This window comes from Oncorhynchus tshawytscha, linkage group LG13, assembly GCF_018296145.1.
Source record: "Oncorhynchus tshawytscha isolate Ot180627B linkage group LG13, Otsh_v2.0, whole genome shotgun sequence".
Taxonomy (NCBI): Eukaryota; Metazoa; Chordata; class Actinopteri; order Salmoniformes; family Salmonidae; genus Oncorhynchus; species Oncorhynchus tshawytscha.
Genome location: NC_056441.1, coordinates 44,591,847 through 44,605,606, shown reverse-complemented (window position 1 = coordinate 44,605,606; position 13,760 = coordinate 44,591,847). Strand labels below are relative to the sequence as shown.

General features: G+C 40.4%; 1 protein-coding gene across 3 annotated transcripts; it reads left to right on the top strand.

The window, feature by feature from the left end:
- Positions 1–2,104: 2,104 nt before the first annotated feature.
- On the top strand, positions 2,105–10,949 carry eif4h (eukaryotic translation initiation factor 4h). 3 transcript variants are annotated; one of them, XM_024441945.2, is made up of 8 exons: positions 2,105–2,258; positions 4,430–4,617; positions 4,705–4,769; positions 5,640–5,736; positions 6,628–6,687; positions 7,243–7,398; positions 7,834–7,949; positions 8,969–10,949. In XM_024441945.2, the coding sequence occupies exons 1-8, from the start codon at positions 2,194–2,196 to the stop codon at positions 8,993–8,995; spliced, it is 774 nt and encodes a 257-aa protein (XP_024297713.1). In that variant the 5' UTR covers positions 2,105–2,193; the 3' UTR covers positions 8,996–10,949. The 3 variants fall into 3 exon arrangements, with proteins under 3 accessions (XP_024297713.1, XP_024297715.1, XP_024297714.1); XM_024441946.2 differs by having other exon boundaries at positions 2,127–2,258; positions 4,436–4,617; XM_024441947.2 differs by lacking the exon at positions 6,628–6,687.
- Positions 10,950–13,760: the final 2,811 nt, after the last annotated feature.

Here is a 13,760-nt window from a genome sequence, read left to right as displayed (position 1 = left end):
TGGCCCTCTTGAAGCATGTGGGAACAGCAGACTGGGATAGGGATTGATTGAATATGTCCGTAAACACACCAGCCAGCTGGTCTGCGCATGCTCTGCGGGCGCGGCTGGGGATGCCGTCTGGGCCTGCAGCCTTGCGAGGGTTAACACGTTTAAATGTTTTACTCACCTCGGCTGCAGTGAAGGAGAGGCCGCATGTTTTGGTTGCAGGCCGGTCAGTGGCACTGTATTGTCCTCAAAGCGGGCAAAAAAGTTATATTTATGTTAGATCACCACCAAATCCAAAAAAACACACAGCCACTTTTCCCAGCCAAAGATAGAGTCACAAAAGCAGAATTATAGATAAAATTCATCACTAACCTTTGATAATCTTCATCAGATGACACTCATATGACATCATGTTACACAATACATTTATGTTTTGTTCGATAATATGCATATTTATATCCACAAATCTCGGTTTACATTGGCGCCATGTTCAGAAATGCCTCCAAAATATCCGGACTAATTTTACAGAGAGCTACGTCAGATAACAGAAATACTCATCATAACCTTTGAAGAAAGATACATGTTTTACATATAATTAAAGATACACTGGTTCTTAATGCAAACGCTGTGTCAGATTTTTTTTTAACGTTACGAAAAAAGCATACCATGCAATAATCTGAGACGGCGCTCAGACGTAGATATATTTCTCCGCCATGTTGGAGTCAACAGAAATACGAAATTACATCATAAATATTCCCTTACCTTTGATGATCTTTCATCAGAATGCAGTGCAAGGAATCCTAGTTCCGCAATAAATCATTGTTTTGTTCCATAATGTCCATTACTAGTGTCCAATTAGCTACTTTTGCCAGCACGTTCAGTTCACATGTCCAAAAGCTGGCGCTGGTCCAGGCGAACTCGGACGAAAACTTCAAAAAGTTATATTCTAGGTCGAATAAACTGGTCAAACTAAGTAGAGAATCAATCTTCAGGATGTTATTATCATATATATCCAATAACGTTCCAACCGGAGCATTCGTTTTTGTCTACAGAGTAAGGCGATATAATGACTACTCTGCGTAACCAGGAACTGGCATTCTGCCAGACCAGTGACTCAAATAGCTGCCGTCCGGTCCCACATCACACTAGAGGCTTCATTCAACGTTCAAAAAAGGCAATCAAGAATTGAAAAAGGAGGTTGAAAGGTGTAATGTTAGAATGAGTGTTGAATGGGAGCAGGGATCATGGTGTCAAATACAAACAGTGGCGATGCGTCCTTCAGGGTACTTGGGGCAGAGTTATATATATTTTTTTGGGGGGGGGGCTGTTTTGCATGTTATTTTGACATTAATACGTGTCACATATCAGTTTGCAAACAATGTAAAAAAATATATATATACATTGTTAATAAAACCGCATACAAACATGTGCATTGACGCCAGGCATTCAATACAGAAAATTGTAAACGTTACGTGCTGACGATGTTGCGGCGATACTAAAATATGTTCTGGAACTCAATCCCAGCTAGGTCATTTAGCCAGAAATTAAAAGTAGCCTAATCAACGAAAACAATAGAAAATAGACTAGGTAGCTACCGGCATAAAGTACATCAAGTTAAAATATTATCCCTTGGATAGGATAAACGTAAATATGGTCATAATGAAGATCTGGGTTTTATCTGTCTGCCAACACTTGTCAGTGACTCATAACATTTAACGTTAGGTGTTGTAATCATATTCTGCTTTACTTAATTCACACGGGAAAGGAGTTGGAGCCCCTGATCCTGAAATACCGAAACTAGTGTTGTATCTATTGGGCTACTTGGCATAAATTAATTTGACACCATGGGCTGGGTTGATGGTAGGCCACATTGATATTCCTTTGGATAATAGCACGGAGATAGTGTTGGCTAAAGGCCTATACTTCTGTACAAATTGTCTAACATCATATGCACCTGTTTCTTACAGTAGTAGTATGCCCAGCCAGGATAAATACCAATATCCAGATACAAAAAACTAATGACACTGGGGTTGGATCTTGTTATTTTAAATTAGTTGGGGGATTTGAGGGTAGCTAACTTGTAGTATCTATCTGACTGTGCAAAAGTGTTTTATGGTTCAGGCACTGAAAGGACAACTACAATTCAGCTACCCCTATATTGAAGGACCTTTCGACACCCAACTGCTTTCTCCGACAGCAATCTCGGCAATGGCGGATTACGATAACTACGATGACCGAGATCGGGCTTACGGTAGTTTTGGTGGAGGCAGAGGGTAAGAAAATACCTGGACGAATAGAATGTGTCAGTAGTACCGTATGGTGATGCAAGAAAACGCACCGATGCCTCACTTTTAAGCAGGGGCTTGTTCGAAATTCTTCTGGAAGATAGGCCTGGGTTTAGAACACGGGCCAGACAGTGCCAGTGGCTAGCCTCTCACCGCTGCTTTGATGAATGGGAAGCCGGTATTGAGGGCGGGGAAAACTCGTGGATTGACCATAGTTAGCTACTTCCAGATGTGCGTGTGAGATTTTCCATTACAGAATGTTAGCGACTTATTTATGTCGGTTTGACAATGCATATTATGACATGGTTATGATTGCAAGACATTTTATAATTCTCAGACTGCCAGCATGGCACTTGGCGCCAGCATCTTGTTAAAAAGCAGCCCACATGGGCTACATGTTGTGCTACTACTAGCAAGTCAGGGACTGCGTTGAATGGCCAAATCGGGTGATAACAGCTCGAGATGTCAACATGCGCCATTCCCCGAAATCATTATCAATACATAGCATGTTTAGCTAGTTGGTTAGCAATCATTATTCAATGCACAAGTCGTTTGATGCATAGTTAGTGGTCACGTTAGCTAGCTAGTGCGCTCGCTAGATTAGCTTGTGATAATTGCATGACGATTTATGCGGAGAACTAGCTAGCTACCTCTGCTAACTAGTCTAGTTTGGGCCCAGTGCACCCTGCATCCATTCCTATCTAGTTTGATGCGCGCACTCGTCAGCTAGCTAGCTAGGTTTGAACGATTAGCAATGAATTTAACTAACATAACGTGTGCTAACTCGTGCATTGACACCAGGCATTCAATACAGAAAATTGTAAACGTTAAGTGCTGACGATGTTGCGGCAATACTAAAATATGTTCTGGAACTCAATCCAGCTAGGTCATTTAGCCAGAAATTAAAAGTAGCCTAATCAACGAAAACACTTGAAAATAAACTAGGTTACTACCGGCATTACATCAAGTTAAAATATTATCCCTTGGATAGGATAAACGTAAATATGGTCAAATATGGTAAATATGATCTGGGTTTTATGTCTGCCAACACTTGTCAGTGACTCATAACATTTAACGTTAGTTGTTGTAATCATATTCTGCTTTAATTGATTCATACAGGAAAGGAGTTGGAGCCCCTGATCCTGAAATACCGAAACTAGTGTTGTATCTATTGGGCTACTTGGCATAAATTAATTTGACACCATGGCCAAATAACTACAGATGATCACCTTAACTCTTATCAACTGCTATGTAAGATCACAACAGCCAACATGGTTATTTTACAAAAAATCACTTGCTCTCCTTGCTAATTGTGGGAAAGATCTATATGCCCAAACTCTTCTTTGGAAGACCCTTTTCAGTTGAATGCATTCAGTTATGCAACTGATATCCCGTTTCCCCTGTTGGGGCCTATAGCTAGGTGGCTGTACATCTTGTTTCAGCCTGGTCGCTCAGTTTGCTTTGACACCCGAGGAATGCTGCAGGCATGCAGTACCCCATCTGCATTTCTCTCAACCCTGTCAGATTGGAGTGCTGTTGCCAGCAAGGGAACATGTTCCTTGAAGTTTTGGCAGTGCCCCACCACTCCTCATGAGGAGCATACATTTTTAAAAAAACATTTAAATCATTATAGCAGACGCTCTTATCCAGTGTATTCATAGGGAAAAAAGTTCAGTAGGGAAAACAATTACATAGAACATTCATTGCAAGTAGACCTTTTTTCAAAATGGCTGTTATCAGTGCACAGGAACTTCTGCTGTTCATTGAGAAAAATATTATTTTTCTTTGTCAATTCTTTCTCCCGTTTCCAGACAGCCTTGTCCTATTTCCTGTATTGTATGTGCAACATGTATTTTCCTATGGTATCTGAGCTGTAGATCTTTGGTATTTTGATTGTTAATGGATCTGTCCAAGTGTACATAATTTATGGAAGGCTCAGTTAAAGTCAGCTGAAAAGTATCACTGCACTACCTCTGCCACAATTTTGCCTGTGACTCAATTAATGTCCCAATTATCAACCATAATCTCCAGCTCAGACTCTCAGCCATTGATGCAGTAGTCCTAAGTAATTCTTGACCAGGAAAAACTCAGGGTCCTGTACGTGGGGCGTGGCTATCTCTTGTAGTCTGTTCTCTCATGGAAGTGTTTGTTTCTGGTAGACCCAGAGGTGGCAGTGGACCTGGTGGACCCCGCAAGCAGAAGGATCTACCCACAGAGCCCCCATACACAGCCTACGTGGGCAACCTGCCCTTCAACACAGTACAAGGAGACATAGACGCCATTTTCAAAGACCTCAATGTCAGGAGTGTTCGACTAGTCCGAGACAAAGAAACAGACAAGTTTAAAGGTGAGCAAGCACCCATTTGTATAGAGTAACAAACATCACAAGCCACGGCAACATTTTTGTTTTTCGTAACCAATTTTCTCCTTTCAGGTTTTTGTTATGTAGAGTTTGATGACTTGGAATCCCTTAAAGAAGCTTTGACGTATGATGGTGCTGTGAGTACCCACAATTAGTTTTCTCAGGTCCTCATTTGTATCTGGTTCATAAATGTAAAAGGGATACTGTGGTTCAGTGTTGTCACAATATTCAGTATCACAGGACTGAATTTCCAGTCGAAATTATGGAAACTAACAGCTGTATGTTTTAAAGCTATAGCACAAACTATTTAACATGTAAACAAGTTCTTATTAAACTGAGACCTCAGCGTTATGACGTGGCCATGAGCAGCAATGTGAACCAAAGTTATTGCAGAGTGGAACTGATGCAAGAGGCTCCGCTTGTGAGCATTCACACAGCATCTGCGCATGTGCATAGGAGGTCACTTCACTTTCATACAACGTGATGGCTGTGTGACAACCGCGGAGGAGATTATCCTCTGGTATTGCCCTTTTTTTGTTTTGCAAATCATCCCGATACTTCTGTTTATTCATGCATTGCTGAGTATACCTTAAAATGACCGTACAGTTCAGTCTGCTTCGTATAGAAAATCTGAGTATTGTGATATGGGTATCGTGACAAAGGAATAAATGATGCTGTTTTTTTCATCAAACAAATAAAATTGTCTCCACCTATGATCAACTTAGTTTGTTGTGCACCTTTCATAAAATAGATTGCTGTCCAAAGTGCTTTAAAAATTAGCACAGTGACGACAAATATCATTTTATAAAAGGGACAATTAAATACAGTGATGCGTCCAACAGTGATATATTTGTAGGACAATTTTATAAAAGGGACAATTAAATACAGTGATGCGTCCAACAGTGATATATTTGTAGGACATAAACATTGTTGGAAGCATTATCAGAGAAGGGGACCATGTTGTTTCATTTCCTCCTAGTGCTGACTTGTGCCTTCCCCCTCCCCAGCTCCTTGGAGATCGGTCACTCAGGGTTGACATAGCAGAGGGCCGAAAGCAAGAGAGGGGTGCCGGTGGATTCGGCTTCCGGGGGAACGACAGAGGAGGTACCTGCTCGCACTCACTGGAATGCTAACGTGTTTGTTCCTCCTACTGCTTAGTATATTTCTTAATTATTAATATGTAGTATATTATTACAACTACAAAGAAATGTCAATTACTTACGTCAGCTGATTCAGTGTTGATCTCTTACATTCTCTAATGAGTCAAGATGAGTTGATTTGTGGATGGACTTAACTGTAAATATTAATATGAAGTAGCAATAACTCTTGGCCTAGATTTGAATAATTATACATCTTTAATATTGCCCTGAGACTCATCTTTCACCATCATACTTAAATCCAAGGCTGTCTTAAAATCGTTCAATTATCAGAAGTTTTGCTGTTCTGTTTGAGTTTGCTACCTCCTAAGCATACAGTGCATTCCACTTATAAGAATAACGGAAGAATCAAACATTTGTGGTCATAAAAACATGACAAGATGCTTGTGCATCACATTTATAGATCAATGGATTATGGAATCTGCTATAATCAAATCATCAGTCCTTATAAGTGTGCATTGCACTAGTACTACTACCACTACTGTTGCCTCTGTGGCCTTATTCTTGTATGTCACTACATACTGGGATTTGAGAATTTCTGGCACTTTTCATAATGTATCCATTCACACTTACTCACTCACCTTTCTCTCCTGCTTCCTTTTCTGTAGTAATAGTGTTTGACCTGTTTAGCTCTACAACCCTACAAATTTGAGCAGCTAAACTAAATATTTTCTGCCTTTAATTTCCTAACCAATGACTTCAACTAGCTGTCTCTAGAAGCAGTACTACTAACCTAGGTCCTTGGCTAACCAGCACTAGGCCCTTGGGTTCCTCACCCCTGCCTTAGCCCTAAGCACCACTCACCACTATTGTTAAAACTAAGCCCTGTCCCCTGCAGGCCGAGGGGGCTCTCGTGGAGGTGGTCCCAGAGGAGGTTCCAGAGACGACTATGAAGGAGGTGGGATGAGCATTCCGCTGGTTTAGCCAGTCCCCAACCGGTCATTAGATCAGGCCCAGTTTGAATCCTGCAGTTTAAGAGCCAAGCAGTGCAGTTGGTAGAGTGGGTACCAAGCTAAGGAAGCAAACCAATTGTTCCCATTTTTTGATGCTTGAATCTGCAGAATAGTTTGATATAAGCAGTATGTAATTTCCTCCCCCATAAGAATTCAGTTTTTTTTTGCGATTTACACAGGTATTTTGTCCCTTGGTGCATTTTGTTTGTTATCCCTCTGTTATCACTCATACAGGAGGTTCCTCATTCTCATTTGTCACCTTACAGGGCTGTTCCAGGTGCTGGGCAAGGACGGATATTTAATTTAGTTAGATCTGCAATGTTTAGAATGTTACTGATAGGAATATGGTGTTTAGAGCTCACAAGATTCCTTATCTTTATTTTACGAGCTAATCATGTCTGTTCTACACAAAACTTTATCTGAACGTTCTGTAACATTGCACTCCTGCATGAGCCCAAGGCGGTCTAAAATGTATTTTCCCTCTGCATCTCCTCGTATAGGCTACAGAGGAGATGACGACTTCGGACGAGGCCGAGGAGGTGGCCGCGGTGGTGACCGAAGGGGGGGCGGTGGAGGAGCAGGCATGGGGGGACGCTACAGGGACGGCGGACCACCACCGCGCGCTGGAGCGGATGACTTCAGAGAACCCTCTGACGGTGTCACAATCTCTCTTATCTCATATAAAATACTCTAGACCAGAGGTACTCCCAAGTGTGGAGTTTTTTCCTTTTTTTTTCTCCACTGTGGTTGGTTAATTGATTGATCGATGTCACTGATTGGACAGACTCCTCAACTGGTGTCCCAAGCCTGAATTCGTCCCTGATTTAGGGGAGAATATTGAAAATAAGCAGTACTTCTGGCTTCAGGGAAAAAGCACCCTAGGCAATGTTTAGTCATGGAAGAATGGATCCATTGAAAGGGATTTTTGATGACTTTGTTTTGTTACAGTACAGCTTTTGTGAAGGTGTCAATATTGACCCCCTCATTTAATCTCCCAAAAAGCCCTGAACCCAGTGGCCACCTATTTGATGTGATAACATTTGACTTGACCAGTTAATCATGTTAGTAATTTTTTCCTTTGCTTTCCACAGAGGAGAGGGCACAGAGACCACGGCTTCAGCTGAAGCCACGCACGGTGGCTGCTCCGCTAAACCAAGTTGCCAACCCCAACTCTGCCATATTTGGCGGAGCCAAGCCGAGAGAGGAGGTAATTCTGAAAGACAAACCTTAAGAGATTGACCAGGCCTCAGAGCCCGGGAGGGAAGGGCAGGGGGAGGTGTAGAAAACTGAAACGATGCCAACGGGATACGTTAACGTCTTTCGTTAGCAATCCTTTATCGGAGATGACAAACTGAATAAAACCCTCTGAGTGAAATATTTATTCGAGGCGGAATAAAAACAAGATGAGAACACACATACTCTTGGAAAAATAATACAACACACCAACACCCAAAGAGCAGCTTGTGAATGCATGTCAACTGTTAACATGGTTTTTACGTACATCTCTGCTTCTGTGACTAGTGCCTGCTTTGTCTGTAGTTCTGTTGGGAAGGTCCATTCACATGTTGATTGCAGTAAAGAATTAATACAATTGAGCTGGAAAGTAAACAACTTTTCAGTATTTTTAGTAGTGTATTTCACTGTGATATTTGACCCTCTGTGTTGGAATTGAAGTGTGTCTTGACTCCAACTCTGAATTGGTTGTTATGCTTCCATGTGGGTAGGCATTGATCCCCACAAGAATTCTGCCCCTCTTTACAAAGTCAATATAACATGAATTGTTAGAATAGAACGGTTTGCGCTGATGGTTTGGTTCATGGCAGTTGTGGCTGAGCTTCTGTAGGGAGTCCAGAAGGTTTTGTTATCACTGTTGGTCTACATAACACCTTCATTGTCTGCTCCCCTCCTACACACACACCAACAAGAAACCTTGGTCAGAAATGTGCTGCTTTTGTTTAAGTTTTACCCCTTTGACTTCCAAATATAAATTGGCGTTATGTTAAAACGCGTTGTTCAGCCATATGTTCAGTTTGGGAACAGTGCAGAAAGTAACACACAATTGTTATTAGTGGAGCTGTTAAGGTCATTGTATCTGCTTAACTATCCAATTGTAGTGTAGAAGTTGTTAAAACTATTTTGTTTCAACTATTAAATCATTTAACATTTCCCCTGGAATTGAACCTGTCTAACCATAATGTTTTTTTGTTTTGTTTCCCATTCTCAAAGCTTGAAAAAGAGGCAGATAAGGAATAGATATATCCACGTGGCTGCATTATTCTGGAAGTCTACTCTGGATCTACTGGCTTTGTTTACCAAAAATCTTTCAAAGACTTCTCCCAAAGAGCTCGCTGGGGAGTCAGGCGCTGGGTTCCTCTTTCTGCTTGCTAACACAAAGCAGGCCTTCATCTAATTGGTAAAAAAGCAGTTGGATCCAAGGCTGCTGTGAGGGGCAGGGGCCAGGCCTATGTCAACCTGACCCGTACCCCACACACATCAAAAGGAACTCGGGACAGGGGCTTCAGTTTGGTTCTGTTGCCTTTGGGTAAGGACTTTGATGTGTCATTTTCTCTTACCTTTCCCAAGGCATCCTTTGTGTTCACCAAATGATTTGCAGTTTTAGACATACAGCTGTCAAAAGGCTGTTCCTTTGGTGTCTTTTATATCTTTTCCTCCTAAATTTCTGCTCTATTTGTGAAATGATTATCATTTCAGCTTCAAATTTCCACTGTCTTAAATATTAAATGATAACATTGCCAAGAGAACTGAATCCTTATTGTTGTCTCTCAATGTGTATTTCTGGAACCTGATTTTGAAAGATTTTTGATCTTAGTCTGTTAAATCCAGGCAAAATGGCTTCCTGCATAATGGAGTGATGCCGAAAGTGTTTTAGATGAGCGGCTGAAGCGCACACTAGATTAAATCAGAAACATGGGTTATTGCAACGGTCTCGATGTCTGGCAACTTTTGACTTCCACATCTTAATAGTTATATGCATTTTATCAAAAAAATGGATCACTTAGACACTGCAAAATGTACTACTTTAACAGGAAACTGAAAATAAATCAATTGCTCTCATTTGTCCCATGGAGACTGGCTAAATCTAGTCTGCCTACCAGTAGATTGTGTGGGAGGATGCTTTTGAGAATGTGTTGCAACCATTTTTATTTGCATTTTACTGGTTATGAAATTTTAGTAAGTGATACCTTGTTCTTACTGTATTATAGAAAGATCTGTTTTTTTCTTTTTTCCTACACTGTTTATGGCAATAAAATGTATCTTACATTAATTCTTAATGTGTTTGAATGGGATGGGTGAATAAGTAAAGGCAATGAAGTAGTTCTCTGAGAACACAAAGCAATGTGAACATAGAAGAAAAACATTTTAATTTAATGGAGCAGGGCAGGTGTTTTGAAAAAGTTAACTCTGTATGGAACATGCATATATGTCCATTTTAAGTTATTATTGAGTATTCCCTACAAATTCTTTCTATGTTCGCAAGTGTCTTTCTGCCCACATTAGAAACAATGTATTGCATGCATGCAGAGAACCTAATTCCTCATCCTCAATGCTTTCTGATTACAACATAATGCAGAGTATATGTAGAATACCGTTTGGAGGCCTGTTATGCTCGAGGTGCAGGGACCGGATCCTTTTCAGTGTGTGTCTGAATGCCAGACAGAATCTTTGTTCTGAATTTATGGTTAGTTGAACTTTGAGAACAGGGGTGTATTCATTATGAACTGTTTAAGAAGCAAACTGAGAAACAATTGTTTCTATTGGACAAATTTCAGGTAGGTCCCACCCTGTTTTTATTTGCTTCTGTTTAAAACGTATTGCAACAATCGGTGTAATGAATAAGCCCCCGAGCAAGAATGTTTGCTTTATTTTGAATAACCCAATATGTTTTAAATTGGCCATTTGTTTTGCGGAGTAGATACAGCTGGAAAAAAACAGGGTTTGGTATTTTGAACAATCTTTTAATAAAACAATTGAACTGTCTGTCACTGCTTACATGGAAAGGTTGGGTATTTGTTTTATCTGAAGGAAGTACCCGTATCAAATGTCAAATCTAGCATGAAAAACAATTTCACATTTAGTCCTTTGGGGAACAATCTTGAAAAAGGTCAAAGTATTAGGCCACTGTGTTGACCACATTTTTGTCAATAAATCTTCACTAAACACGTTTTGGTGTGTCAAGTACAACACATTTCATTGCCTGCTGACTCTTTGTCCAATAACCTACATGGCTTGTCATGCATATTGTCATTGTGTTCTTGGCGATGTCTGTCTGAGTGTGGACCTTACTGAGATTGTAATGTTAAGAATTGATATGTTCTGTCAAACCTTTGACTGAATGGCTTTCTGAAAGAGGAGCCAATGAAGATCTGGAAGGATGCAGTAGAGTTGAGGTAGTATGAAATAAACTTGTCTTGCTATATTTTTATTTATTCCTGTCTACAATGTTCTGAAAGATGCATCCCTAATGCATATTTAGCATCAAATATTTCAGTTTTGCAGATGGAAATTAGCCTGAGTGCCAGTATGTGCTGTCATGTTAACTCATTGTCATGACAAAATATACAGCAATTGAGTTGGCATTGGCAAGATCACAAACAAATCTGGGACCGGGCTAGATGGAAATGTTTGACAGATTTCTATTCCGCATGAGAAGTCTTTATGTTCTGCTAGTTTCAACCCTTTCAATAAGCCTATGGTGAATATAGGCCTAACCCATGTGAACACTCACATTTGTATGCACAATACCAGGGCCACAAATAGGCAAACGTGGAAGGGTGCTGATACAAATGTCATGAATAGGTCTGACACTTTTATTTTACATATCCAAGAAAGATGTTTGTTCTACATGCTGTATTTCCATCTGAATGTGGCACAACGCGTTGTGTCCTGCTGAATGCAAACCGGTTGTCATCGGCTATGGTGGACAGCCTGGAATTGAAATTGCCATAAAAGGCAGACTCCACACTTCCAATGAGATGTATGGGGATGCATCGCAACCTCTAGGTAAACCCCACAACAGTGTGTTTGAATAAAAGTGCAGGGAGTTTTATAGCCTGCTGGTGCAGTGATCAATTTGCAGGTCCTTTGGTAATCAAACTAGGCAGGTACACATACAGTTGATGATGTATCTGAGAGAGACTGCTCTGTAGTGGACCACAGATGTAGCGTGGAGTTCAATGTGAAAGAGGAAGTGTTCTGCTTCTTTGGCTCAGTCACTTTGGTCAGCCAGGCATGGATACAGAGGTGGACCCAGATCCAGCCAGTGGAAACGGAGGTAAGCAAGACTATATGACCACATAACTTTATTTTAACCCAAACGTTTTGGTGCACGGTTTCCTGTACCTAGAGTAAATACTCCTGGATATAGCACGTTCAATAGAAATTATTTATTGAGCAGTCTTTTTTTTAAATGCATGCCAGAAAAGCCACTACATAACATATTAATTGGACTATAACGGTGACAAAAAGTGTGCACAAACTGTTAGGGCCTACATAAAGCTGTCCCAATAGCAGTCCCAACAACTTACCACTGTTACACCTTGTTATCAGCAGAGCCTTAACTGGCATCGAAACAGTTCATTCAGTCTCATTTACTGCCTTTAAAAAACCATAGCTGATATGGCTTAATCTACTGACAATTGAGATGTACAAACTATGGCATAACTAGACAATGATCGGATAAGAGGCAATACGCAATTTCGATTTGTCAATATAACTATTTGTTCAACACTTTTGAAATGTACAGTGACAGAATTCAGAACATGGGCCGTTCTTACAGTATTCTTCCTGCACACCAAGTAAGAACCATAGGATAAATAAAGGGGCTATATAAGCAGAGAAAGAAAGCTCTGACAATATTCAATGACATTTCTCTAAAACATGCTATTGGCTACATGTGCAACACCAAGTCAGAACAGTAGGCTAAATTAAAAAGGAGCAAATTATTAGGGTGAGGCACATGGGCTACTAACAGCTTACTACACAACATACACTTAGTATTACTTTTTTAGCTACAGTATACATAGAGTACAAGTCAAAAGTTTGGACACATCTACTCATTCAAGGGTTTTTCTTTATTTTTACTATTTTCTACATTGTACAATAGTAGTGAAGACATCAAAACTATGACTATGTAGTATCCATAGTATCCAACTATGTAGTATCCAAAAAAGTGTTAAGCAATATATTTTATATTTGAGATTCTTCAAAGTAGCCACCCTTTGCCTTGATGACAGCTTTGCACACTCTTGGCATTCTCTCAACCAGCTTCATGAGGTAGTTACCTGGAATGCATTTCAATTAACAGGTGTGCCTTGTTAAAAGTTAATTTGTGGAATTTCTTTCCTTCTTAATGTGTTTGAGCCAGTCAGTTGTATTGTGACATGGTAGGGGTGGTATACAGAAAATGGCCCTATTTGGTAAATGACTAAGTCCATATTATGGCAAGAACAGCTCAAATAAGCAAAGAGAAACGACAGTCCATCATTACTTTAAGACACAAAGGTCAGTAAATCTGGAACATTTCAAGAACTGAAAGTTTCTTCAAGTGCAGTCACAAAAACAATCAAGTGCTATGATGAAATTGTCTCACATGAGGACCGCATGAGGACCGCCACAGGAAAGTTACCGCAGAGTTACCGCTGCTGCAGAGGATGAGTTCATTAGAATATCTGCACCTCAGATTGCAGCCCAATTAAAAGATTCACAGAGTTCAAGTAAAAGACATCTCAACATCAACTTTTCAGAGGAGAATGTGTGAATCAGGCCTTCATGGTTGAATTGCTGCAAAGAAACCACTACCAAAAGACCCCTTAGAAGAAGAAACTTGCTTGGGCCAAGAAACACGAGCAATGGACATTAGACCGGTGCAAATCTGTTGAGTCCAAATTTGAGGAAGGAACTCCTTCAAGACTGTTGGAATAGCATTCCATGTTAAGCTAGTTGAGAGAATGCCAAGAGTGTGCAAAGGTGTCATCAAGGCAAAGGGTGGCTACTATAT

Bases quoted from the DNA above. Each gene is read 5' to 3' on its own strand.
- eif4h (XM_024441945.2), top strand. From the start codon at position 2,194: ATGGCGGATTACGATAACTACGATGACCGAGATCGGGCTTACGGTAGT. The intron at 2,259-4,429 runs GTAAGAAAATAC...TGTTTCTGGTAG, and splicing joins AGTTTTGGTGGAGGCAGAGG to ACCCAGAGGTGGCAGTGGAC. The intron at 6,688-7,242 runs GTGGGATGAGCA...CTCCTCGTATAG, and splicing joins CAGAGACGACTATGAAGGAG to GCTACAGAGGAGATGACGAC.